Source organism: Hemitrygon akajei, chromosome 10 (genome assembly GCF_048418815.1).
Source record: "Hemitrygon akajei chromosome 10, sHemAka1.3, whole genome shotgun sequence".
NCBI lineage: Eukaryota > Metazoa > Chordata > Chondrichthyes > Myliobatiformes > Dasyatidae > Hemitrygon > Hemitrygon akajei.
Window position 1 is genome coordinate 90,556,441 of NC_133133.1, and position 27,691 is coordinate 90,584,131.

Below are 27,691 nucleotides of genomic sequence, written 5' to 3' on the forward strand. Positions count from 1 at the left end.
CTGAACATTCCCAAACCATAAGCCGTGGATGAACCAAAAGGTTCATAGTCTGCTGAGGGCTAGATCTGTGGCATTTAAGTCTGGTGACCCAGGTCTGTACAAGAAAACCTGGTGTAACTTGCAGAGTGCGAAGAGACAATTCTGAGTGAGGTTGGAGGTGGCATCAGATGCACGTCAACTCCGGCAGGGTTTTCAGGCCTTTACTTCTTACAAAGTGAAACCCAACATCATGAATGGCAGCAATGCTTTACTACCAGATAAGCTCAGCGCCTTCTATGCTGGCATTGAAAGGGAGAATATAACTACAGCTGTGAAGATCCCTGCTGCACCTGATGACCCTGTGGTCTCTCTCTCGTAGGCTGATGTCAGGCTGCCTTTAAGGAGGGTGAACCTTCACAAGGTGGCAGGCCTCGATGGAGTACCTGGTAAGCCTCTTAAAACTTGTGCCAACCAACTGGTGGGAGTATTCAAGGACATTTTCAACTTCTCACTGCTATGACCAGAAGTTCTCACTTGCTTCAAAAAGGCACAGTTATACCAGTGCCCAAGAAAAGTCGTATGAGCTTCCTTAATGACTATTGCCCAGTAGCACTCATATCTACAGTGATATTATCAGTCATATCTATGGTAGATACTCGTGTCTACTGTGTAGATTGGTGATACATCTCCTCCTTCCTGATTATCAACACTGGCAAACATGTGTGTGACTAGGTATAGCTTAAATGTCTTTTATAAATTTGCTGATGATATAAGCATTGTTGGTAAAATCCCAGATGGAGATGAGAGGGTGTATAGGATCAAGATATACCAGCTAATTGAGTGGTGTTTCAGCAACAACCTTGCACTCAATGTCAGTAAGACAAAAGAGCTGATTATAGACTTCCGGAAGAGTAAGATGAGGTAACACGCACCAATCCTCATAGAGGGATCAGAAGTGGAGAGAATGAGCAGTTCCATGTTCCTGGGTGTCAATCTCTGAGAACCTAACCTGGTCCCAACATATTGATGCAACTATAAGGAAGACAAGACAACAGCTATATTTCATTAGGAGTTTGAAGAGATTTGGTTTGTCAACTAAAACACTCAAAAATCTCTATAAATGTACATGGAGGGCATTAGCATTCTGACAGGCTGTATCACTGTCCAGTGTGGGGGGTGGTGGCGGAAGGCTATTGCACAGGACCGAATACAGAAAGTTGTAAAATTACTCAGCTCCATCCTGGGTACTAGCCTCCACAGTAATCAAGACACCTTCATGGAGCAGTGCCTCAGAAAGGCAATGTCCATTATTAAGTACCTCATCACCCATGGCATGCCCTCTTCCATTGTTGCCATCAGGAAGGAGGTACAGAAGCCTGAAGGCACACACTCAGTGATTCAGGAACAGCTTCTTTCCATCTGCCATCTGATTTCTAAATGGACATTGAACCATTGAATACTATGTCAATTTTTAAAATATATTATTTGTTTGTGCACTATTTTAGATCTATTTATTATACACACATTTGTATTTTATATATATATGTATATGAAACACCCTGGTCTCCTTGGCTGTGTAAGTCTAGGGAAAACACTCTCCAGTTATGCCAAACTCGTGAGACCGAAACGGCTCTCCTGCACCAAATCCTGGTTTGTGCGGATGCCGTGTAATTTGCTACCTTGTTACAAATTAGTGCCACGGGAAAACAGACAGTACGCTACATAAGATTAAGAGACTTATATTTATTAATCTTAACTAAAGGGTTAGTAAAGAAAAACAAAAAGAAAAGGGTCCATTTAAATTTTAAATTAAACAGTCAAATGTGCACAAGTTGGAGCTCATCTTGAACTTCTCTGTCCCTCACACGCTGTGGTCAGTGTGAACGCCTGCACCACCTTCCCAACATCGCTCACAATCCATCTCAAACAAGCAGGTCTCCCACTGGGTCGTATCCTACGACCGGTTTGTCCCAGTGTCTCATCTCTTCATCAGCATTTGCGTGTATATATATGGGATACATATATATAGATGTACTGTATACACACACGCACACATTCTGATTCAGAGCAGATCACTGAGTACATGCCAATTGCCAGCAAATGCTCCTCACATTACATTAACCTTTTCATTTCTTGGGATCATTCTCATAAACCTCCTCTGGATCCTCTCCAATGCTAGCACACCCTTCCTTAGATATGAGCTCAAAACTGGGGTTCAGAATGCTTTAAAGGTGATCTGACCAATGCCTTACAAAGATTCAATATTACATTTTTGATTTGAAGTTCTATTTGTCTCAAAATGAATGCTAATGTTGCCTTTATCATCCTTTCTATAAATTCCACTTGCAAGTTAACCTTTGGAGGATCCTGTATGAGGCCTCTCAGGTCCCCTCAATACTCTGCTTTCTGTGTTCTCTCTCCATTTTGAAAATATCAACATCATTTTCCCCTCCTCCGAAGTGGATGAACATACACTTCCCTCTACTGTAATCCATCTGCTACTTCATTGCTCATTGGCCCAACCTTCTGTAGTCTCCCTGCTTCCTCAGTACTACCATCTACATTTGTATCATCTGCAACCTTGCCCATAAAGCCATCAGTTCTGCCATCCAGATCATTAACACATAAATTGAAAAATATGGACCTAACTCCGACCCCTATAGAATATCATTAATGCAAAGTTCATAGTTCAAAGTAAATTTAGTATCAAAGTATATATACATCACGATATACAACCCTGAGATACATTTTCTTTCAGGCATATTCCATAAATCCATAATAGAATAAATGAAAGACCGCACCATCTTTGGTCTTCAATCAGTGTGCAAAAGACAGCAGATTGTGCAAATACAGAAAAAAATTAATAATAACAATAACAACAATAATTAGTAGTAATAAGCAATAAATATCAAGAATGTGAGAGGAAGAGTCCTTGAAAGTGCGTTCATGGATTGTGGGAACATTTCAGTGATGGGTAAGTGAAGTTGAGTGAAGCTATCCAGTTTGGTTCAAGAGACTGATGGTTGAGGGGTAATAATTGTTCCTGAATCTGGTGGTGTGAGTCCTGAGGTTCCTGTAGCTTCTTCCTGATGGCAGCTGTGAGAAGAGAACATGGCCTGGGTGGTGGGAGTGCCTGATGATGAATGATTGTACTTTGCGTAGATGTTCTCAATGGTGGGAAGGGTTTATTTCTGATGGACTGAGCCACTACTTCTTGTAGAATTTTCCATTCAAGGGCATTGGTGTTTCCATACCAGGCTCTACCACCCACCTAGAGAAGACTGTCAAAGTTTTAAATATCATGACAAATCTTTGGAGACTCCTAAGGAAATAAATGTGCTGCATCTAGCGAGTGGGGCAGGAGGCTAAGCACAAAGCTTCATGATGCACCGGTGCTGATGAAGATTGTGGAGATGCTGTTATCAATCCAAATTGACTGAGGTCTGCAAGTGAGGAAATTAATGATCCAATTACACAAGGGATATTGAGACCAAGATCTTGAGGCTTATCAATTAATTTTGAGAGGATGATGGCACTGAAGCTGTTAAAGAGCTTTGTGAAATATGCCTGTTTGCTGTCCAGATGTTCTAGGGTTGCGTGAAGAGCCAAGCCAGTGAGAAGGCATCTGCTGAGGACCTGTTGCTCCAGTAGGCATTTTGGAATGGACCCAAGTCATTTGTCAGGCAGGAGTTGATATGTTTCATCACCAACCTCTCCATCATTGTGGAGGTAAGTGGTACTGGACAATAGTCATTCAGGCAAGTTGCCACCTTCTTCTTAGGCACAGGTACAATTGAAGCCTGCTTGAAGCAGATGGGAATCTCAGACTGCCAAAGCAAGAGGTTAAATTTCTGTCAACACTCCAGCCAGTTGATCAATGCAAGTCTTTAGTTCTTGGCCAGGTACCCATCCGGGTGGGATGCTTCACCCTCCTGAAGGCTGCTCGCGCATTGGCAACAAAGACTGAAATACCCACAACATCAGAGGGTATATGTAGCAGTTCATGATGGCTCCTCCATGTTTTGATGGACAAAGCACACATCAAAGGAGTTGAACTCATCTGGAATTGAAGCCCTGTTTTTGTCTATGTTCCTTGATTTAACTTCATAAGTGGTGATAGTATTCAAGCCCTGCCACAACTATTAAGCATTCTTTGTTGCTTCAAGTTTCATCCAGAATTCAATCACAAACAAGAGAAAATCTGCAGAAGTTGGAAATCCAAGCAACACACACAAAATGCTGGAGGAACTCAGCAGGCCAGGTAACATCTATGGAAAAGAGTAAACTGTTGGTGTTTTGGACCAAGACCCTTCAGCAGGACTGAAGTCCAGGACTGTCACTTTTCCATGAGTTGACTTTCTGTAGATTGTACCTGGACTTCTTGTAACTTTCTTGGTCACCAGACTTGAATGCCTCTGATGTTGTCCTCAGCAGATTGCAGATCGCATAGTTCATCCAGGGTTTCTGGTTGGGGAAGTCGCTGGGTAACAACCAGAAAAGTCACCCTTTATTCCCACCCTTTGCCTTCTGCCAGCCAACCAATCCTCTATCTATGCTAGTTTCTTTCCTGTAATACCACGGACTCCTATCTTGTTTAGCAGCCTTATATGCAGCACCTTGCCAAAGGCCTTCTAAAAATCTATGTAGAAACATCTACTGACTCTCATTGGATTATCCTCTATCCAGTACTTCCTCAAAGAATTTCAACAGATTGCTTGGGCAAGATTTCATCTTAAGGAAAACATGTTGGCTTCCTCTGTCTATGTTATCATGTGCTTCCAAGTATCATGGAACCTTATCCTTAATAATGGACTTAAAATCTTAGCCAGCACTGTAGTCAGACTATTTAGCCTATAATTTCCTGTCCATTGACTCCCTCTCTTCATAAAGAGTAGAGAAACATTTATGATTTTCCAGTCTTCAGGAACCATTCCTGACTGTAGTGATTCTTGAAAGATCACTAATGCTACCTCCAGAATCTCTTCAACTACCTTTGTGAACTCTTAGATGTAGTCCATCTGCTCCAAGTGACTTATTCACCGTCAGACCTTTTGCCTTCCCAAGCACCTTTTTCATAGTACCAGTAACTGCACTCTCTTCTAGCCCTGAACTTGCTTGAATTTCTGGCATGTTACTGGTGTTTTCTTCAGTGAAAAGATACTTATTCATTTTGTCTGCTTTTCCTTTCTAGCATAATTTTCCAGTAGTTGAATGACCTTTCTTGTCTCCTTTTCACTCTCGATATATATGAAAAACATTTGTTGTTCTCTTTTATAGTGTTAGCTACTGGATCATCATGTTTCCTCTTTCACTCCTTATTGTTTTTTTAATTTGTCTTTTGTTGCTTTTGAGAAGCTTCCCAATCATCTACCTTCTTGCTAATCATATGCCCTCTCATTTGTTTTTATAAAGTCTTTGCCTTACCTGGTCAGCCACGATTGCATCTTAAAGAATGACTCATGGTGTATCTGATTACTGCGACAAAACCTTGGAGTTATTATCACAGTTTTGTGGCGACCCACTTCCCAGCGCACTTGGACCGGTTCACAAAGTGGCATTGAGGCTGGTCACAAAAAGGGCGCCAAGTCTGCTTCACCAGCAAGGGGAAAAGTCCAGGCGCAGGACGGGACTGTGAATACAGTATTCCCGCCTGGAGAGGGCGGGATCAGGAAGGCTTTAAAGCGAGGCTGCGAAGTTTGAATAAATCTCTTTTTGCAACTGCACCTCACCGACTCTGTGTCGTTTATTTTAGCACTGCGTGTAGCACACCGCTACAATTGGTGACCCCGATGGCCCAAACGATATTTGACCCAAAGATGAACAACACCGCATCTGTTCATGCAGTTTCGTTAAAACTGCCGAGCTTCTGGACGCTGCGACCTCACCTGTGGTTCCAGCAAGCAGAGGCCCAATTCCACGTTCGGCAGATAACCTCGGATGACACACGTTACTACTACGTGGTGAGCTCCCTTGACCAGGAAACAGCGGCCCAGGTTGAGGAGTTCATAGAGTCTCCCCCAGCGGACGGCAAATACACAGAATTCAAAGCCCTGCTCATAAGGACATTCGGACTCTCATGGCGTGAGCGAGCTGCCCGCTTACTGCACCTGGATGGTTTGGGAGACAGACCGCCGTCAGCTTTGATGAACGAGATGCTCTCCCTGGCCGGAGGACACAAGCCCTGCCTCATGTTTGAGCAGGCATTCCTGGAGCAGCTGCCTGAGGACATACGCCTGCTGCTGTCCGACGTGGATTTCAGCGACCCCCGGAAGGTGGCGGCCCGGGCGGACTTGCTGTGGAACGCCAAGAAGGAGAGTGGGGCGTCCGTCGCACAGATCACCAGGCCACGCTCCCAGCAGCAGACCAGACCAGGCCCGGCTGCAGAGCCCGCTAACCCCAGAGGCAGGGGTGAGGAGACCATCGAACAATGGTGCTTCTACCACCAGCGGTGGGGTGCAGAAGGCCACCGCTGTAGCCCGCCCTGCAAGTTCCCGGGAAATGCCAGGGCCAGCCGCCGCTGATGGCTATGGCGGCTGGCCATCAGAATAGCCTCCTGTAGGTGTGGGATAAGTGGTCGGGACGCCGCTTTTTGGTCAACACCAGAGCCGAGATCAACGTCTTACCTCCGACGAGTTACGACACCCGCAACAGGGCACCGGGTCCCACCCTGAGGGCCGCGAACGGCAGCACAGTAAGGACCTACGGCACCCGTACGGTGCGGCTACAGTTCGGCTCCAGCCAGTTCACGTGGGACTTCACACTGGCCACTGTAGCCCAACCGCTCCTGGGCGCAGATTTTTTGCGGGCTCACAGCCTACTGGTCGACCTGCAAGGGAAGAGACTGGTCCACGCTGAGAACTTTCAAACGTTCTCCCTGGGTGAAGCCCAGTTGCCGGTCCCACACCTCCACTCCATCACGCTGTCCAACAACGACTTCACCAGAGTCCTGGCAGATTTCCCATCAGTTCTGGTACTGCAGTTCACGGCAGCCATGCCCAGACATGGCATACAGCACCACATCCCGACACAGGGACCACCCCTCCACGCCCGTGCTCGAAGGCTTCCCCCGGACAAGCTCCGACTGGCGAAGGAGGAGTTCAAGAGGATGGAGGAATTGGGGATAATACGGCGGTCCGACAGCCCATGGGCCTCCTCCCTGCACATGGTGCACAAAGCAACAGGGGGCTGGAGATCGTGCGGCGACTACCGCAGACTGAACGAGGCTACAACACTGGACCGCTACCCTGTGCCGCGCATTCAGGACTTTGCAGCAAACCTGCACGGTGCACGGATCTTCTCCAAGGTAGACCTCGTCCGGGGATACCATCAAATCTCGATGCATCCGGACGACGTCCCCAAAACGGCACTCATCACCCCTTTCGGCCTTTTCGAGTTCCTCCGCATGCCGTTCGGCCTAAAGAATGCCGCACAGACGTTTCATTGGTTAATGGACACGGTGGGACGTGACCTGGACTTCGCTTTCATCTATTTGGATGACATCCTCATAGCCAGCAGCAGTCGTCAGGAGCATCTGTCCCACCTCGGTCAACTCTACGCCCGACTGAGTGAATACGGCCTGACAATCAACTCGGCCAAATGCCAGTTTGGGCTCGACACCATCGACTTCCTGGGCCACAGGATTACTAAAGACGGGGCAACCCCTCTGCCCGTTAAGGTAGACGCAGTCCGCCATTTCCCCCGACCCAACACAATCAAAGGCCTTCAGGAATTCGTGGGTATGGTAAATTTCTACCACCGCTTCCTCCCTTCAGCTGCCCGAATCATGCGCCCTGTTCGCCCTGATGTCGGGTAAGGGCAAGGACATTACCTGGGACGAGGAGTCCGCCGCCGCTTTCATTAAAACCAAAGAAGCCTTAGCAAACGCCGCGATGCTAGTGCACACCAGAACAGACATCCCTACCGCCCTCACAGTGGACGCATCCAACACGGCAGTCAGTGTAGTGCTGGAACAACTCATCGAGGGTCGCTGGCAACCCCTGGCATTTTTCAGCAAACTCCTACGACCACCCGAGCTCAAATACAGTGCTTTCGACCGGGAACTGTTGGCGCTATACCTGGCAATCCGGCATTTCAGGTACTTCTTAGAAGGTAGGCCCTTCACCGCATTCACGGACCACAAACCGCTTACCTTTGCGTTCACGAAGGTGTCCGATCCCTGGTCGTCCCGCCAGCAGTGACATCTGTCCTACATCTTCGCATACACAACGGATGTCCGGCATGTCTCAGGAAAGGACAATGTCGTGGCGGACGCCCTCTCCCGCCCTAACATCCTAGCCCTGTCCCAGGGGGTAGACTATGAAGCACTGGCGGAGGCACAGCAGGCAGACAAGGAGATCCCTAGTTACAGGACTGCAGTCTCTGGTTTGCAGCTCCAGGACCTCCCCGTAGGCCCAGGTGAGAGGACCCTACTCTGTGACGTCACCACCGGCCAACCCTGTCCCATCGTCCTGGCAGCTTTGCGGCGGCAAGTTTTCAACTCCATTCACAACTTAGCACACCCGTCCATCAGGACAACCGTCCGGATGGTAGCCAACAGGTTCGTTTGGCACGGACTCCGCAAGCAGGTCAGTGAATGGGCCAGAACGTGCATGCACTGCCAAACAGCCAAGGCGCAGCGACACACCAAAGCTCTGCCGCAGCAGTTCCACCCCACCCACTGGCGTTTCAACCACATTCATGTGGATATTGTGGGCCCCCTGTCAGTGTTGCGAGGAGTGCGGCACCTCCTGACTATCGTGGACCGGTTCACAAGATGGCCAGAGGCGGTCCCACTCACCGACACCACCTCCGAATCTTGCGCCCGGGCACTGATCGCCACCTGGGTATCTCGCTTTGGTGTACCGGCCCACATTACCTCCGACAGAGGCGCCCAGTTCACCTCCAGCCTGTGGTCAGCTATGGCCAGCCTTTTGGGGACACAGCTGCACCACACAACTGCCTACCACCCACAGTCGAACGGACTAGTGGAGCGTTTCCACCATCATCTGAAGTTGGCTCTCATGGCCCGCCTCAAAGGGCCTAACTGGGTGGACGAGCTTCCCTGGGTCCTGCTGGAATCCGCACAGCACCTAAAGAGGATCTGCACGCCTCGTCGGCCGAGTTGGTGTACGGCGCACCCCTGGTTGTCCCAGGGGAGTTCATACCAGCCCCAAGGGGGCAAGAGAAAGAACCCGCAGCAGTCCTGGACAGACTACGCGAGAGGCTCGGTAACCTGGCCCCCATACCCACTTCACTGCATGGGCAGAACCCGACCTGCGTACCCAAAGACCTGCAGAACTGTAAGTTTGTTTTTGTACGACGGGGTGGACATCAGGCACTGCTACAGCGGCCCTACGAGGGGCCATTTATGGTGATCAGAAACAACGGGTCCACATTTGTACTGGACATTGGGGGGAAAGAGGAGGCTTTTACCATGGACCGACTCAAACCGGTCCATGTGGACGTGGTGCAGCCAGTCGAGATTCAGGCACCGCAGCGCAAAGGCAGACCTCCCAAACAGAGTCCGACCCAGACTGTGGACATTGGGGGGTGTATCGCCAGTTCTGGGGAGTGGTTATGTGGCGACCCACTTCCCAGCGCACTCGAACCGGCTCACAAAGTGGCATTGAGGCTGGTCGCAAAAAGGGCGCCAAGTCTGCTTCACCAGCAAGGGGAAAAGCCCATGCGTGGGACGGGACTGTGAATACGCGCCCCCTACAGTATTCCCGCCTGGGGAGGGCGGGATCAGGAAGGCTTTAAAGCGAGGCCGCGAAGTTTGAATAAATCTCTTTTGCAACTGCACCTCACTGACTCCGTGTCGTTTATTGCAGCACTGCGTGTAGCACACCACTACAGTTTTATGATTAAAGGCAAGCATTTCAGCAGATTGACAAATGGATAGAAAGAGACTCAAAAACTTACCAGGTTAAAGAAAGACATTTTGGACAACATCTGGGTTAAGCAATATGCACAAAATACTGGAGGAACTCAGCGGGCAGGGCAGCATCTATGGAAAAGATACTTTTTACCTTATCTCTTCATCTGTCCATCACCTTCCTCTGGTGCTACTCCTCCTTCCCTTTTTCCCTAGTGTCTTCTACCCTCTCCTATCAGATTTTCCCTCCTCCAGCTCTTTATCTCTTCAACCAATCAACTTCACAGCTCTTTACCACCCCCCTCAGTTTCATCTGTCGCCTACCACCTTGTACTTCTTCCTCCTCTCCCCCCACCTTCTTATTCTGACTTCTCATCTTTCTATCCAGTCCTGATGAAGGGCCTTGGTCCAAAACATTGACTGTTTACTCTTTTCCATGGATGCTGCCTGGCCTGCTGAGCTCCTCCAGCATTTTGTGTGTGTTGCTTTGAATTTCCACTTTCTGCAGATTTTCCTGTATCTGGGTTAAAATTGAGCTTCATCCTTCAAACAGCCTCCATGTTTATTCACAGCAGATGTGGAACTTTGGTCAGTCCCACATCAAACAAATGGAAACTTGTATGTGTCCAGTTCACCAGATTCTTCTCTGTTACTCACTCCTATCAGGTTTGTGACCTCACTGAGTTATAAACAGCACTATATGCAAAATATAACAAAAGATAAAGGACACCGTACCTCTGTTACAAATATAAGACCAAGGAGGTAAAATATGAGGCAAAGTCCGGCTGTCAAGTAAAGGCGCTTTGATTGCAGAAGCTTCGGGAACTGGTCTACTAGGGTCGTTGTAATTACTTCTGATAAAACAACATTTCAAATCCTCAGAGTAAACAATCAAGTCAAGCGAAGGTTATTGTCATTTAACCAGATACATGAATATAACGTATATAACCATATAATGTATACATATAGAAATAAGATGTTTCTTTGAAGCACATAATGCACCATAACTTATGAAGGATAAAATCTACAGATGAATCACACACAAATAACAAACTAAAGTGCATTAATATTAAATATAGCAAGGTACGGAACAGTTTAACCAGTGACACTTTTAATATGATGTGGCAGGGAGTTCAGAAGTCTAATGGCCTGGGGGAAGAAAACTGTTCTTGTGTTTATGCAGAGCAATCTGCCTGATGGTAATGTCAGTTCCTCCAGTTGAACTCTGTCTTTTTGTTTGTTTTCCCCCTAGCTGTAATTCTGTGGTTTGTATTACCATGTGCTCTTGATTGTTTTCATGCCCCATGTGCCCCTGTCCCTGCTCCTGCTCTACTTCGGCCCCCGTATTACTGAGTAATCCACCTCTCGCCTGTTTCACTGCCATCTGTGTCTCATTGTGCTCCACCTATCATCTGCCTCTCTGTTTATTGCTCAGTGTATTTCAGTCCTGTGTTTTCACCTGTTTGTTGCCAGATTGTGCCAGTGAGTTTTCCTGAGCCTTTCCAGCATTCGTATCTGTACTCTGTCCATCTGAATATCGATTCTGCCTGTTTCCTGATTCTGGTTTTTGGATTTCTCTGGAACTTCAGATCTCTGCATGAACTTTGATGCCGACTTTGTTGCCTCTCTGGATTTGCTACTCAGCAAATATCACAGTGCGCACAGTACTTGGTCTGTAATTGGGTCCCTGCTTCAGCATCCCGACAGGTAGAAAGTCAAAGAGGATGCTGGGTGGGTGGGATCGTTAATAATGCTAAGGGCCCTCTGTATGCAGTGCTCCTGATACATGTCCTCGAAGACCCTTATGATTTTCTCAGCTGTTCTCACAGTCCTTTGTAGGGACTTCTGGTCCGATGCTCGACTGCTTCCATACCAGATGGAGATGTAACTTGTTAGGACGCTCTCAATTGTGCTTCTGTAAAATGCAGTTAAGATGGAAGGGTGGCGGGAGCCTTGCTTGCTTCAATATTCTTGGGAAGTGAGGCACTGCTGTGCCTTCTTGTTCAGGGAGGTGATATTAAGGGACCAGGTGAGGTCATCCGTGTTGTGAACTCTCAGGAACTTGGTGCACTTAACTCTCTCTAGGGAAGAGCCATGTATTTGCAGAGGGAGATGTTTATCTGCATCTTTCTGAAGTCCACAATGATTTCCTTTGTCTTCTCCACATCTAGGGTTGCGTTGTTCTCGCACCAATCCATCAGCCACTCCACTTCCTCTCAGCATCGTTTTAGATAAGGCCATCCACTGTTGTGTCCTCTGCAAACCGGATGAGATGGTTTGAGCTGGATCCTGCAATGCAGTGGGCTGAGCACACAGCCTCAGGGAGTGCCAGTGCTCAGCGTAATGGGATGAGTGACGTTGCTGCCCACATGGACTGACTGTTAAGAGGTCTAGTATTCAATTGCAGAGGAAGGTGTCGAGACCCCACGAGACAGTGTGCCTACCAGTTTCTCGGGTATGATGGTGTTAAATGCCAAATTGAAGTCTATAAACAAGAGTCTGGCATATGAGACCCCATTTTCCAGGTGGAAGAGGACAGAGTGGAGAACAGAGGCTATTGTATCATCAATAGATCAATTCGAGTGATAAGCGAACTGGAAAGGGTCCAGTGTAGCCAGGAGAAAGGTTTTACTGTGCTCCCTGACCAGCCGCTCAAAGCTTTTCTTAATGGTTGATGTTAATGCCACTGGGCGGTAGTCATTTAGGAAAGTGCCTTCTTTGGCACCGGAATGATGTTTTCCACCTTGAAAACCAAGGGGACAATGGATTGTTTCAGAGAGGTTTAGTATATATCCATCAGCACCTCTGCAGAAAGTCAACAGACTTCAGAACCCGATCTGGTACAGTGGTACGAGGAAGTTTGTGAACCCTATAGAATTTTCCCTATTTCTGCATAAATACAACCTAAAATAGAGAAAATTGCACAGGGTTCACAAACTTTCAAACACCATTGTATACTATCGGGCCCTGCAGCTTTGCATGGATTGACTCCGGACAGAGTCTTCCGTTGTCCTCACCTCAGCTTCAGCTAGACAGACTGGGGGGAGGGGTGCCTTTCTGGCCAACACTCGGTTCTGAGCATCACAGCAGGCATAGAAAACATTCAGCCTCTCGAGAGAATCATCCTGGTCACTGAGTTGTAGCCCGTAATTCTCTGAATTCCCTGCCACTTGCGCCTTGTGTCTCTGGTATTGCAGAAGTGGTTGTACATCTTCTGAGAATGCTCCCATTTCACTTTCCTGATGGAGTGTGAATCTGTAATTTAACAAGATTATGTAACTGGATATTCAGCATTTTTGCTCCCATTCCTGTTACAGCGATGTGTCGCAAACACAGAAAAACAAGACGGTTCGGACATTGGGATCTGCAGCAACACACAAGGTAGCTTCTATAGAGGGAAATGAAGGCAGGTGAAAGGTCCCAGACTGAAATGTGCACTCCCTTTACAGATACTGCCTGATCCATTGAGATCCTTCTGCACTTAAACAGAAATGTGGAACTGTTCAATTACTATTCTCAGACCCTCAATGCAACAGGCTCTAGGCTCAGGCAGAGAAACATTAGAATTGGGAACAGGACATTAAATTACAACCCAGACAGACAGACTCAATCACTGAAATACATATTTTAGAACAACAGGCTCAGGTATCAGGGTGCATTTCCTTTAATGTTCATTACTACAGCAGTTAAACCATTTGGAAATAGCAATCTGATAGGTTAGTTAACAGCCAATCACCGAGTGCATGTGTGTCATTAATTCCTTGTTAAAGGGCCACTGGGCCTCACATTATCAACCTTCCATTCGTTAGTGCAGTTGTGATACACAAGTAGGTTGTGAGATGGAAAGATGGCTCATACAATGGTGGGAAGAGACCCAAAGAACCCATCCCCTGCCTGAATGGGGTTCTTTGCCTAGCCTCCATATCCAACACATTATCCTCTGCAACTTTTGCCACCTCCAAAGGGCTCCTACCACTAAACATATCTTTACCTCCCCCCTCACTTTCTGTAGGGGTCATTGCCTCCCCAACCCCCTTGTCTATTCATCCCTTGCCACTAACCCTCCTCAAGGCACTTATCCCTGCAAGCGGCCTAAATGCCCACCTGCCTGTACACCTCCTCCCTCACCTCCATTCACAGCCCCAAATAGTCCTTCCAAGTGAGGCAACACTTCACCTGAACATCTGCTGGGGCTGTTCTGTTGTGTCTGGTGCTCCCAATGTGGTTTCCTCTACACTGGCAAGACCTGTGGTGAATTGGGTGACAGTTTCTTTAAGCACCTCCACACCATCTGCCACAAGAGGGACTGCCTAGTGGCCAAACAGTTTAATTCGGATTCCCGTTCTGACGTGTCAATCAAGGGCCTCCTCTTGTACCAAGACAAAGCCACATTCAGGGTGTAGGAACAATACCATATATTCTGTCTGGCTAGCATCTAGCTTGATGGTATGAATATCTATTTCTCTTTCCAGTAAACAAATTCTCTGCCCTTCCTCTATTCCCCACTCTGACCTTTGACTTCTTTTCATCTGCCTATTACTTCCCCTAGGTCCACTCCTCTTTCCCTTTCTCCTATAATCCACTCTGCTCTCCTATCAGATTATTGATCTTCCCCACCCACCTGGCTTCAACTATTACCTTCCAGCTAGCTTCTTTCTTCTCCCACCTCCTGGTATCTTCCTCCTTCTTTCTCAATCCTGATGAAGGGTCTGGGCCCAAAACATTGACTGTTTATTCATTTCCAGAGATGCTGCCTGACCTGCTGAGTTCCTCCAGTGTTTTGTGTGTGTTTCTTTGCGTAGGGCTGTGATGGATTCCAGGCTGCTTCTGTCACAAACTGTTTCTGGAAATCAGCAACAACAGATGCTCCTAGGAATACCAGGACCTAACTTGCATTGGAAATCAGTTGACCCATGCACAAGCAACATGAGATTTGTCACAAGGGTGAACTGGTATTCAAATTTCCAGAGTGCAGGATTTAAAATAAATAGATCATAGTTATGGGGGTGCAGGGACTACTGTACAGGATCGAAAGAAGCTGCAGAGGGTTGTATATTTAGTCAGCTTCATCTTAGACACGAGCCTACAAAGTACCCAGGACATCTTTAAGGAGCAATGTCTCAGAAAGGCAGCATCCATTATTAAGGACCTCCAGCACCCAGGGCATGCCCTTTCCTTGCAGTTACCATCAGGTAGGAGGTACAGAGGCCTGAAGGCACACACTCAGCGTTTCAGGAACAGCTTCTTCCCCTCTGCAATCTGATTCCTAAATGGACATTGAACCCTTGGAAACTACCTCACTATGTTTTGATATATAGTGTTTCCGTTTTTTGCACGATTTTTAATTTATGCAATATACGTATACTGAATAAGGTTTACTTATTGTTATTATTTTTTTCTATATTATGTATTGCATTTATCTGCTGTTACTAAGTTAACAAATTTCATGTCACATGCTGGTGATTCTGAATCTAATTCTGTTCCATTCTAGAATAATTAACATCAGGTGTGAGGCACAGACAGGAATTCCACCACATTTCCTGATGTCCAGGCATTCCGCTACTGCCAACAACAACTTTCGGTTCTCTTCTTATATTATCAGCTTCTTATTTTGATAACTTCCCTTAACAAAACTTGCAGGAGACGGGTTAAGTAAAGCAATGCAAGTCTTACCTAAAGCTCCAAACTGAGTGTCAAGTCCCAGAGTGATCAACATTAAGAAAAACAAAGCGGACCATAGAGGTGCCCATGGCAACTGTGCAAGGGCCTCTGGGTAGGTGATGAAAACCAAAGCAAAACCTAGACAGCGGATAAAATGGAAATGGTGCAGTGATACATTGGCATAACAGTACAATAATATGTGACTTACAAAATAAAGAGAATTGGAGTGGTGATCTTAACAGCATTTTACAGGAGCACCGTTGAGAGCATCCTCTCATGTATAGTTTAGAACACAAATTTTATCCCAAGCATTGATGAAGAAATCACTTATGCCACACTGTCTACTTATGATGCAAAATACTGGAAGTGTAGAGTATAATGATAATATAAATCACTGGCACAATATTAAAGGGCAATTCTGATCTGAGAGTGAAAAGAGACACTAAGTGGGTACATTTGTGATAATATGACACAATTAATTTTACAGGGTCTTAGCATGTTTCTCAGAAATCTACTGTTGCATTGTGGGAAGCATTGTAGCCAGTTTTCATATAGAGAATTCCCACAAAATGATATTGAACAACGAAGTTAATTTGATTTGTGTAATCCTATGGTTAGTGCTCAGTAGTTTTTTGAAGGGGCTGTTGTCATATTTTGTATATTATTCTGTAAGAATGATGGAGATGCCTAACGAGAAAGGCAGTATCTGAAGACATAGAAAAACTATAGCTCACATTACAGATGGACAGCCAAACGGTAAAACTGGTCAACTCTGCTACAAACAAAAAAAAAGAGAATAATATGAAATTGTTGGCCTGATAACAATTACAGCACGGAAACAGGCCATCTCAGCCCTTCTAGTCCGTGCCGAACGCCTAGTCCTACTGACCCGCACTCAGCCCATAACCCTCCATTCCTTTCCTGTCCATATGCCTATCCAATTTTACTTTAAATGACAATACCGAACCTGTCTCTATCACTTTTACTGGAAGCTCATTCCACACAGCTACCACTCTCTAAGTAAAGAAATTCCCCCCTCATGGTACCCTTAAACTTTTGCCCCCTAACTCTCAACTCATGTCCTCTTGTTTGAATCTCCCCTACTCTTAATGGAAAAAGCCAACCACGTTAACTCTACCTATCCCCCTCATAATTTTAAATACCTCTATCAAGTCCCCCTTCAACCTTCTACGCTCCAAATAATACAGACCTAACTTGTTCAACCTTTCCCTGTAACTTAGGTGCTGAAACCCAGGTAACATTCTAGTAAATCTTCTCTGTACTCTCTCTATTTTGTTGACATCTTTCCTGTAATTTGGTGACCAGAACTGTACACAATACTCCAAATTCGGCCTTACCAATGCCTTGTACAATTTTAACATTACATCCCAACTCCTATCCTCAATGCTCTGATTTACAAAGGCCAGCATACCAAAAGCTTTCTTCACCACCCTATCCACATGAGATCCCACCTTCAGGGAACTATGCACCATTATTCCTAGATTATTCTGTTCTACTGCATTCTTCAATGCCTTACCATTTACCATGTATGTCCTATTTGGATTATTCCTACCAAAATGTAGCACCTCATACTTATCAGCATTAAAATCATCTGCCAACTTTCAGCCCACTCTTCTAACTGGCCTAAATCTCTCTGCAAGCTTTGAAAACCTACTTCATTATCCACAATGCCACCTACCTTAGTATCATCTGCATACTTACTAATCCAATTTACCACCCCATCATCCAGATCATTAATGTGTGTGATAAACAACATTGGACCCAGTACAGATCCCTGAGGCACACCACTAGTCACCGGCCTCCAACCTGACAAACAGTTATCCACCACTACTCTCTGGCATCTCCCAATCTAGCCACTGTTGAATCCATTTTACTACTTCAATATTAATAACTAACCTTCCGTATGGAACCTTGTCAAAGGCCTTACTGAAGTCCATATAGACAACATCCACTGCTTTACCCTCGTCAACTTTCCTAGTTAGCTCTTCAAAAAATTCAATAAGATTTGTCAAACATGACCTTCCACGCACAAATCCATGCTGACTATTCCTAATTAGACTCTGTCTATCCAGATAATTATATATACCATCTCTAAGAATACTTTCCATTAATTTACCCACCACTGACGTCAAACTGACAGGCCTATAATTGCTAGGTTTACTCTCAGGACCCTTTATAAACAATAGAAACACATGAGCAATACCCCAATCCTCCAGCACCATCCCCATTTCTAATGACATTTGAAATATTTCTGTCAGAGCCTCTGCTATTTCTACACTAACTTCCCTCAAGGTCCTAGGGAATATCCAGTCAGGACCTAGAGATTTATCCACTTTTATATTCCTTAAAAGCACCAGTACTTCCTTCTCTTTAATCAACATAGTTTCCATAACTTCTCTACTTGTTTCCCTTACCTTATACAATTCAATATCCTTCTCCTTAGTGAATACCGAAGAAAAGAAATTGTTCAAAATCTCCCCCATTTCTTTTGGTTCCACACATAGCTATCCACTCTGATTCTCTAAGAGACCAATTTTATCCCTCACTATCTTTTTGCTATTAATATAACTGTAGAAACCCTTCGGATTTATTTTCACCTTACTTGCCAAAGCAACCTTGCATCTTCTTTTAGCTTTTCTAATTTCTTTCTTAAGATTCTTCTTAAATTCTTTATATTCCTCGGGCACCTCGTTTACTCCATGCTGCCTGTATTTATTGTAGATATCTCTCTTTTTCCTAACCGTTTCCAATATCCCTTGAAAACCATGACTCTCTCAAACTTTTAACCTTTCCTTTCAACCTAACAGGAACATAAAGATTCTGTACCCTCAAAATTTCACCTTCTAATGATTTCCATTTCTCTATTACATCCTTCCCATAAAACCAATAGTCCCAATCCACTCCTTCTAAATCCTTTCGCATCTCCTCAAAGTTAGCCTTTCTCCAATCTAAAATCTCAACCCCGGGTCCAGTCCTATCCTTCTCCATAATTATATTGAAACTAATGGTATTGTGATCACTGGACCCGAAGTGCTCCCCAACACATACCTCCGTCACCTGACCTATTTCATTCCCTAACAGAAAATCCAACACTGACCCTTCTCTAGTTGGTACCTCTATGTATTGCTGTAAAAAACTATCCTGCACACATTTTACAAACTCCAAACCATCCATCCCTTTTACAGTATGGGCTTCCCAGTCTATGTGTGGAAAATTAAAATCTCCCACAATCACAACCCTGTGCTTACTACAAATATCTGCTATCTCCTTGCAAACTTGCTCCTCCAATTCTCACTCCCCATTAGGTGGTCTATAATACACCCCTATAAGTGTTACTACACCTTTCCCATTCCTCAATTCCACCCAAATAGTCTCCCTAGACGAGCCCTCTAATCTATCCTGCCAGAGCACTGCTGTAATATTTTCTCTGACAAGCAATGCAACACCTCCCCCTCTTGTTCCTCCAATTCTATCACATCTGAAGCAACAAAATCCAGGAATAGTTAGTTGCCAATCACACCCCTCCTGCAACCAGGTTTCACTAATAGCTACAACATCATATTTCCAGGTATCAAGCCATGCTCTAAGCTCATCCACCTTTCTTTAATGCTCCTAGCATTAAAATAAATGCATTTAAGAAATTCTCCACCTCTTCCTCTCTGTTTATCTCTAACAGTACAAAGAACTTTACTGTCTTCTTTTTCTTCCTTCTCCCATACATCTGTTCCTACACTCTGGTTCCTTGCCCCCCTCGTATCTAGTTTAAATCCACTGGAGCCTATCTAGCAAACCTACCTGCAAGAATATTTGTCTCCCTCCAGTTCAGATGTAAACTGTCCCACTGGAACAGGTCCCACCTTCCCTGGAAAACTGCCCAATTATCTATAAATCTGAAGCCCTCCCTCCTGCACCATATCTTCAGTCACGTGTTGATCTGCACTATCTTACTATTTTTAAACTCACCTGCACGTGGCTCTGGTAGCAATCCTGAGATTGCTATCCTGGAGGTCCTGTCCTTTAACTTGGCACCTAGCTCCCTAAACTCACCTTTCAGGACCTCCTCACTCTTCCTACCCACGTCATTGGTCCCTACATGGACCATGACATCCGGCTGCTCACCCTCCCTCTTGAGAATACCGAGAACTCGATCCAAGATATCATGGACCCTGGCACCAGGGAGGCAACAGACCATCCAGGATTCTCAATCTCTTCCACAGAACCTTCTATCTGTTCCCCTAACTATCGAATCCCCTATCACTGCTGCTCTCCTCTTTTCCCTCCTTCCCTTCTGTGATGAGGGTCCAGTTTCGGTGCCAGAGACGCAACCACTGCAACTTGTCCCTGGTAGGTTGTCCCCGCCAACAGTATCCAAAACGGTATACTTATTGTTGATGGGAACGGCCACAGGGGGGCTCTGCTCTTCCTGTCTATTCCCCTTCCCTCTCCTGACAGTCACCCAACTACCTGTCTCCTGACTCCTAGGGGTGACTATCTCCCTGAAACTCCTGTCTATTTCTGCCCCTGCCTCCCAAATGATCCAAAGTTCATCCAGCTCCAGTTCCCTAACACGGTTTGTCAGTAGCTGCAGCTGGATGCACCTTTTGCAGGTGTAGTCATCAGGGACAACAGTGCTCTCCCTGACTTCCCACAGACTGCAAACGGATCACTCAACTGCCCTAACTGCTGCCTCCATTACCTACTCCTAAGCTAATTAGATTAATTAAAGGAGCTTACCCGGCCTTACCTCACCTGGAGTGAAGCTCGTACTCAGCCTCTGCTCACTTTTTAAATTCCCCTACTGATCTCAGAGGCTGACTTACATGCACTTGCACAGTCATGCCCCGTTCAACCTCGCCTCTGCCTGTTCTCGCCGAAGCCTGATTGAGTCAAAGCCGTCCCACTCTGCCACAGTCCACTCCGACAATGGCCGCTACGACGAATATGACATTGTATCATTTGATCACAAAGTACCCAGAAGGAAGTTGAGCTGCTGTTTCTGTCAAGCTCAAACAGTACAGGAGGCTACTTAAAGATACAGATCACTGCAGGAGTGGGATGTAAAAGTAAAGTAACTGGTAACTGAATTATAAGGTCACCTCGGTAGAGTTCATGGAGGTGCTCTAAAAACTGGTCCCCCAATCTATATTGGTTTCTCCAGTGTGCAGGGGACCACATTGGAGGTGGTTGAGGAGAAATACTTCTGGGCCCATCATTTTCTAACTTCACTGATTTCCTCACTTTTCTATGATTAGATTCCATCTCTGAAAGTTGAAAGCAGAATAAAGCTGAGCTGAAGATGCAGAAAAAAGTCTAACTATTCAAGTTGCCATTATAGTAGTAGTCAGAATTTCTGTTTGTCTCAGGGAATGGGATATCTGGCGTGGATTAAATCCCTTAATGCCATTTGAACTGAGAGGTCCCTGATCCATCAATCAATACAGTAAGTCTGCCAGTGCATGACACGATGGGCCTGACTCAGCAGTCTCTAAAATAGACTTGCTTTGTACATAATCTATGAATGAAGAAGCTGGTCACCCAATCTACATTTGGTTTCCCCAGTTTCGAGGAGACCACATTGGAGGTGGTTGAGGAGAAACACTGCTGGGCCCATCACTTTCTAACTTCCCCGATTTCCTCACTTTTCTATGGTTAGATTCCATCTCTGAAAGTTGAAAACAGAATAAAGCTGAGCTGAAGATGCAGAAAGAAGTCCAACTATTGAAGCTGCCATTATGGGAGTAGTCAGAATTTCAGGTTTTTCTACTCAGGAAATAAGATTTCTGATTCAGAATCAAAAGCATAACAATCCCACTTGGATCCGTGCTTCATCAACCTTCAGCACAATCAAGCTGACACTGTAGGTACCTGACTGAGCAACCTCCGAAACAGACTTGTTCTGTACATGAGCCATGTGTCCAAGGATGGAGAAGATGGCAAACCCAGCAAACACACTTGTGGCACAATTCACAACACAGACAGCGATGGTGTCTCTGTAACAGTTGTTGTGGAACTTGTTGTAGGATGAGAGGGTTATTAAACATCCCCAGCCCACTGCTAGCGAATAGAATATTTGTGTTGCTGCATCTTTCCAGACCTGGAGAACAGAAGATACAATTAACGCAGAAATGGTTAAACAGTTTACATGCAATTAACATTGCAAGAGATAAATAAGAGTCTTCAGGATATCAATGTGTTATTCTAGTACATAAAGTTAAAGACTGAAGGCTTTAGTACTGAAGTGCACATGAAGCTGGAATCAGTCATTAATCATGTAGAATCATTAGAATAACTCCAAAATGCTCTAAATGCAGAAATCTAAGGCTTGGGCTCCACCATCCACCACTCCACTCATCACTTTGTAGTGTCCTTTTGCTGTCTTCCTCAACACTCAGATCCATTCAGAGGTGTGAAGATCCTGCAACTCAACTGTAGGCACAAAGAAATTTTGATACTCAAAGCCCAGGAATCATATCTATTTTCTAAATGTAGTGACATGTGAAAGATGTAAGTATCAGGATGCTTTTTATTGACACAGCTTAGCATTCTATACAATCATCACCTCAAAGTTAATCAATAAGCTTTTAGACCTTGGCTTCAATTCTTCGTTGTTCAATTGGATCCTCCATTAGCACAGGTGCACCACAGGTTGTGGTGCTCAGCCCCTTCTCTACTCACCTTACACTTATGACTGTGTGGCAAAGCATAGATCTGATGCCATATTCGGGTTTGCTAACAACATCACTGTCAATGGCCAAATCAAAGGTAGAGACAAATCACCAGAGAGGAGGGAAGTTGAAAATCTGTCTGACCGCTGCCACAACTACATCTCATTCAATGTCAGTAAGTCAAAGGAGCTGATTATTGACTTCAGGAGGAAGAAACATGAGGTCCATGAGCCAGTCCTCATCAGGGGATCAGAGGTAGAGAGGGTCAACAACATTAAATACCTCAGTGTTATCATTTATGTGGGCCCAACACGTAAAGGTGCAATTTCAAAGAAAGCACAAAGAGATTTGCAAAGATTCAGCATGACATCTAAAACTTTGACAAACTTCTATGGATGTGTGGTGGCTGTTTCATGGCATGGTTTATAAACACCAATGCCCTTGAATGGAAAATCCTACAAAAAGTAGTAGATATGACCCAGTCTATCACATGTAAAATCCTCTCCTCATCATTGCACACATCTATACGGAACAGTGTTGCAGGAAAGGAGCATCCATTATCGAGGACCCTGGCCACCCAGGCCATGCTCTGTTCTCGCTGCTGCCATCAGGAAGGAGGTACAGGAACCTCAGGATCCACACCACCCAGGCTTAGGAGCAGTTATTATCTCTTAACCATCAGGCTCTTGAACCAGAAGGGATAAAGGATTTAGTGCTTTCCCAGCGTATATAATGAATAAACTCTTCTTGGGTACCTGTACCTGGCAGGAAGCCTGAGAAGAGCTTATTCGCCAGTGGCAATAACTCCACTCATCCCATCACTGAATTGTTTCCACAATCTATGGACTCACTTTCAAGGACTCCTCATATCATATCCATGAAATTTATTTTTATTATTATTTTCTTTTCGATTGCACAGTTAGCTGTCTTTGGCACATTCGTTACTTGTCTGCCCTTTCAATATTATGCGTTTTGGATTTACTAGGTATGTCCACAAGAAAATAAAGCTTAGGTTTGTTTATACCTGTATTGACATGTGTGTACTTTGATAATAAATTTACTTTGAACTTTGAATTACTGCTCTGACCTTTTCTGGTCAAAACACCAATATAAAAATGAGAAATTTGTTCAGAGTTGTTGGTGGAATGTTTTTAAACAAGTTGGTATAATCAACACTGGCATTTACTTTTAATCTGCCTCTCTCAATTTCTCAGTGTTTCTCGCCTGCTTAAAATAACTGAATTCACCAGATTGTACCTTGACAACACTTCAATCTGAATGGTTGAGACCCTACTCGGCTGATTCCCTTTTCAACATAAATCACTGGTTCCCCATGGAGGAAAAAACTGTGTTTTCCCTCTCCCAGTGACAGGAACATAATAAACGGTGCCATCGACATTTAATAAGCCAGGAAATGGTAAATAATGGAGGGTACTATTTACTGTCACTGCAAAGGTCTGAGCCAGAACACCTTTCACTGCATCTGTTCCAAAGCCTTCCGTCCAGCACCATACGATCACATACATTGCAAACCTCATCCTCCCTGCCTGAGTGCTCACACTGAGATGGTAAAGACTATGAAGTCCCAGTTATAACTTTGGTTTTACAGAAGCAAATTATGATGACTACTACTACTTTACTTGAATGAGAACTAAGTTACAGTTCAGCATTAAAACTGAATTTCTTAAGAACACAAGTCAGTGACACCAAAGAGACTGAATCTACACTCACAAGGAAAATCAGTGACATGAGAGAAGATTGAATCTACACTCACAGGGAAAGTCAGTGAGAACAGAGAGGATTGAGTCTACACTCACAGGGAAAGTCAGGGAGAACAGAGAGGATTGAGTCTACACTCACAGGGAAAGTCAGTGAGAACAGAGAGGATTGAGTCTACACTCACAGGGAAAGTCAGGGAGAACAGAGAGGATTGAGTCTACACTCACAGGGAAAGTCAGTGAGAACAGAGAGGATTGAGTCTACACTCACAGGGAAAGTCAGGGAGAACAGAGAGGATTGAGTCTACACTCACAGGGAAAGTCAGTGAGAACAGAGAGGATTGAGTCTACACTCACAGGGAAAGTCAGGGAGAACAGAGAGGATTGAGTCTACACTCACAGGGAAAGTCAGTGAGAACAGAGAGGATTGAGTCTACACTCACAGGGAAAGTCAGTGAGAACAGAGAGGATTGAGTCTACACTCACAGGGAAAGTCAGTGAGAACAGAGAGGATTGAGTCTACACTCACAGGGAAAGTCAGGGAGAACAGAGAGGATTGAGTCTACACTCGCAGGGAAAGTCAGTGAGAACAGAGAGGATTGAGTCTACACTCACAGGGAAAGTCAGTGAGAACAGAGAGGATTGAGTCTACACTCACAGGGAAAGTCAGTGAGAACAGAGAGGATTGAGTCTACACTCACAGGGAAAGTCAGGGAGAACAGAGAGGATTGAGTCTACACTCACAGGGAAAGTCAGTGACAATAGAGAGGATTGAGTCTACACTCACAGGGAAAGTCAGTGTGAACAGAGAGGATTGAGTCTACACTCACAGGGAAAGTCAGTGACAATAGAGAGGATTGAGTCTACACTCGCAGGGAAAGTCAGTGAGAACAGAGAGGATTGAGTCTACACTCACAGGGAAAGTCAGTGAGAACAGAGAGGATTGAGTCTACACTCACAGGGAAAGTCAGTGACAATAGAGAGGATTGAGTCTACACTCACAGGGAAAGTCAGTGAGAACAGAGAGGATTGAGTCTACACTCGCAGGGAAAGTCAGTGAGAACAGAGAGGATTGAGTCTACACTCACAGGGAAAGTCAGTGAGAACAGAGAGGATTGAGTCTACACTGACAGGGAAAGTCAGTGAGAACAGAGAGGATTGAGTCTACACTCACAGGGAAAGTCAGTGAGAACAGAGAGGATTGAGTCTACACTCACAGGGAAAGTCAGTGAGAACAGAGAGGATTGAATCTACACTCACAGGGAAAGTCAGTGACAATAGAGAGGATTGAGTCTACACTCACAGGGAAAGTCAGTGACAATAGAGAGGATTGAGTCTACACTGACAGGGAAAGTCAGTGAGAACAGAGAGGATTGAGTCTACACTCACAGGGAAAGTCAGTGAGAACAGAGAGGATTGAGTCTACACTCACAGGGAAAGTCAGTGAGAACAGAGAGGATTGAATCTACACTCACAGGGAAAGTCAGTGACAATAGAGAGGATTGAGTCTACACTCACAGGGAAAGTCAGTGAGAACTGAGAGGATTGAGTCTAAACTCACAGGGATAGTTAGTGAGAACAGAGAGGATTGAGTCTACACTCACAGGGAAAGTCAGTGAGAACAGAGAGGATTGAGTCTACACTCACAGGTAAAGTCAGTGAGAACAGAGAGGATTGAGTCTACACTCACAAGGAAAATCAGTGAGAAGAGAGAAGTTTGAGTCTACACTACATCTGTAGTTCGGACAATATCCTGTTATATTTACCTCAGCTTCAGCCAGTTTTGAGAAATCCGTTTGGCTTCCGATGTAGAATTCAATCCCCTTATGGGCTCCCTCTAGAGTCAGCCCGCGGATAAGGAGTACAGTCAGAACCACATATGGAAATGTTGCTGTAAAATAAACCACCTGAGCATGGAGAGGGATTATTAGATTGCCTCGTGTTGCTAGCACAACATCAACACTATTGAATCTAATCAAAAGACAAAGTAGAGGAAGTATAATTGGAGAACACAGTGAAAAAGGTGAAACAACTACATGAGGGTATACTTAACCACATTTAAATGGGTAAACGATCTCATTTATCTGGCTCTCCCTTTCACAATGAATATATTTAATCTGGAAAATAGATAACTGTGATGAACACTTGAAACACTTTACACATTGTTTTCATAATTCTTTGTCATTCTCCTTTCTGTTCAAATTCAGTTTCCTTTACTGAAACCAGAACCTGAATCTGGCCAGTTGCTGGACCAGTGCTGAGCAACTTTCCTTCATAATTGCAATTTATCCATTGAATCAGATGTTCAATGATTGAAACCTTTGGAATGAGGGCACATACCAAGGGTTTGGAGATTTGCTGTTGTCCTTTAATCAGGAGAAATATTTCTGCCCAGAACTTAGATGAGATATTTGGTGCGCTAAAGTATTTGTATATGTAGCTGTAGTCTATTTTTTGCCTCACCCTCAGAATTATAATCTTGATGGAAAATGTTGTCATGTCTTTTGTCAAGCAGGTGACCTGCATATTGTTGCCTCTAAGTTACGATAGGTCTCCTTTCCTGCAAACTACTTGAAACCTGAACAGATTGCAATTTGGCAATGTGGCCACAAAGTGAGTTCCTTGGTGGCAGAAGATGCCTGCAGCTCTATAGCAGTCAGCAAATCAATATCACTGGTTTCCCAAATGCTCATTAGAATGCACTTGTTGCACAACACGTTAGGTGTTCAGAAGCTGGGGAGGACTTGTACTTCTCAGTTCTAAAGGTGTGAGCCATTGCTGAACAGCAACAAGCCATAATCCTCGAAGAAAGATGCATCACAGATGGCAGCAACATCTGTCTGGCTGGAGGACAGAGCTCCCGGCTATAGAGAACAGAACATTGTCATGGAAGGTATCCAAAAGAACTGTCTCACTGTAAAAGGATTCCTTATTGCCTAAAAGAATGTTGCTCTATCCCTGCTCTCAGAAGTGTGATGAAGTTCCTTATACAGGGCAGCAATCTTGGAGCCAGCATTGTCTTTGTGGTTCTGATCATCTTATTGATCTTCCCAGTTCTCAACCTCTTCCCAGTCTGGTTGCTCCTCTCCAGCTAAGAGCTGAATAAGCTATGCAGTGAAGTCTCTGTATCAGTGCACCAAAATTCAGCCACTCTGTCTTAATCTGCATTGTCTGTGTTTGTTGTTGTATCAATACTCAACTGGAGTGGTCAAAATACACTGAGATGACAATAACCATGGAAGGATAGTGTAGTCCTCGTCCCTCAAGGCAGTATTGCCTGTAAGAGTGTAAGACGGTACAGTCTGACTAAATATGAAGGAGTTGTAGAAGGTCCCAGGAAATTCTTCCCATATGTAATGGTGACCTGCAGATCATGAGACTAGAAACCCTTTCTATACAGGGATGCAGAAAATTTCCAAGAGAGCTCTTGTGGGAACATGAGAACAGTCAAACATTGCCTGCACCCTGCAGAGACCAACAAGGTACTGTGTATAACAGTTCCTTATCGTTAAAATCCAGATACATATTATTGACCCCACTGAATACAGAACTAGAGTGATCCCTCTGATGTTGCTTTGAGTGAGAAACTGAGATATATGGCAGAATCGTTGGCCGTTTCCTGGATTAGTCCAAAGGCTAGAAAATCCAGAGCTTCTATTATCCTGTCCTCCACAAGGAAAAGTCCAGGATGGGAATATGTTTGACAATCATTTTGCAGGACGCTACAAATCTCAGCCGTGACAACCTTTGAAACCCTGAACATGCAAACACAG

General features: G+C 45.0%; 1 protein-coding gene across 10 annotated transcripts in view; it reads right to left on the bottom strand.

Annotated features, from left to right (window-relative positions):
* Positions 1-27,691, bottom strand: part of LOC140734531 (sodium- and chloride-dependent neutral and basic amino acid transporter B(0+)-like) — a 117,120-nt gene that overhangs the window by 48,763 nt on the left and 40,666 nt on the right. For 8 of the 10 annotated variants that reach the window (XM_073058622.1, XM_073058618.1, XM_073058620.1 and 5 more), the window contains 4 exons: positions 25,685-25,825; positions 21,401-21,629; positions 15,527-15,652; positions 10,589-10,707 (listed from right to left, as the gene is read on the bottom strand). In XM_073058622.1, the coding sequence (XP_072914723.1) occupies positions 10,589-10,707; positions 15,527-15,652; positions 21,401-21,629; positions 25,685-25,825 (615 nt within the window). The remainder of the gene's footprint in view (positions 1-10,588; positions 10,708-15,526; positions 15,653-21,400; positions 21,630-25,684; positions 25,826-27,691) is intronic. The other 2 variants (XM_073058623.1, XM_073058625.1) reach the window with 2 other exon arrangements.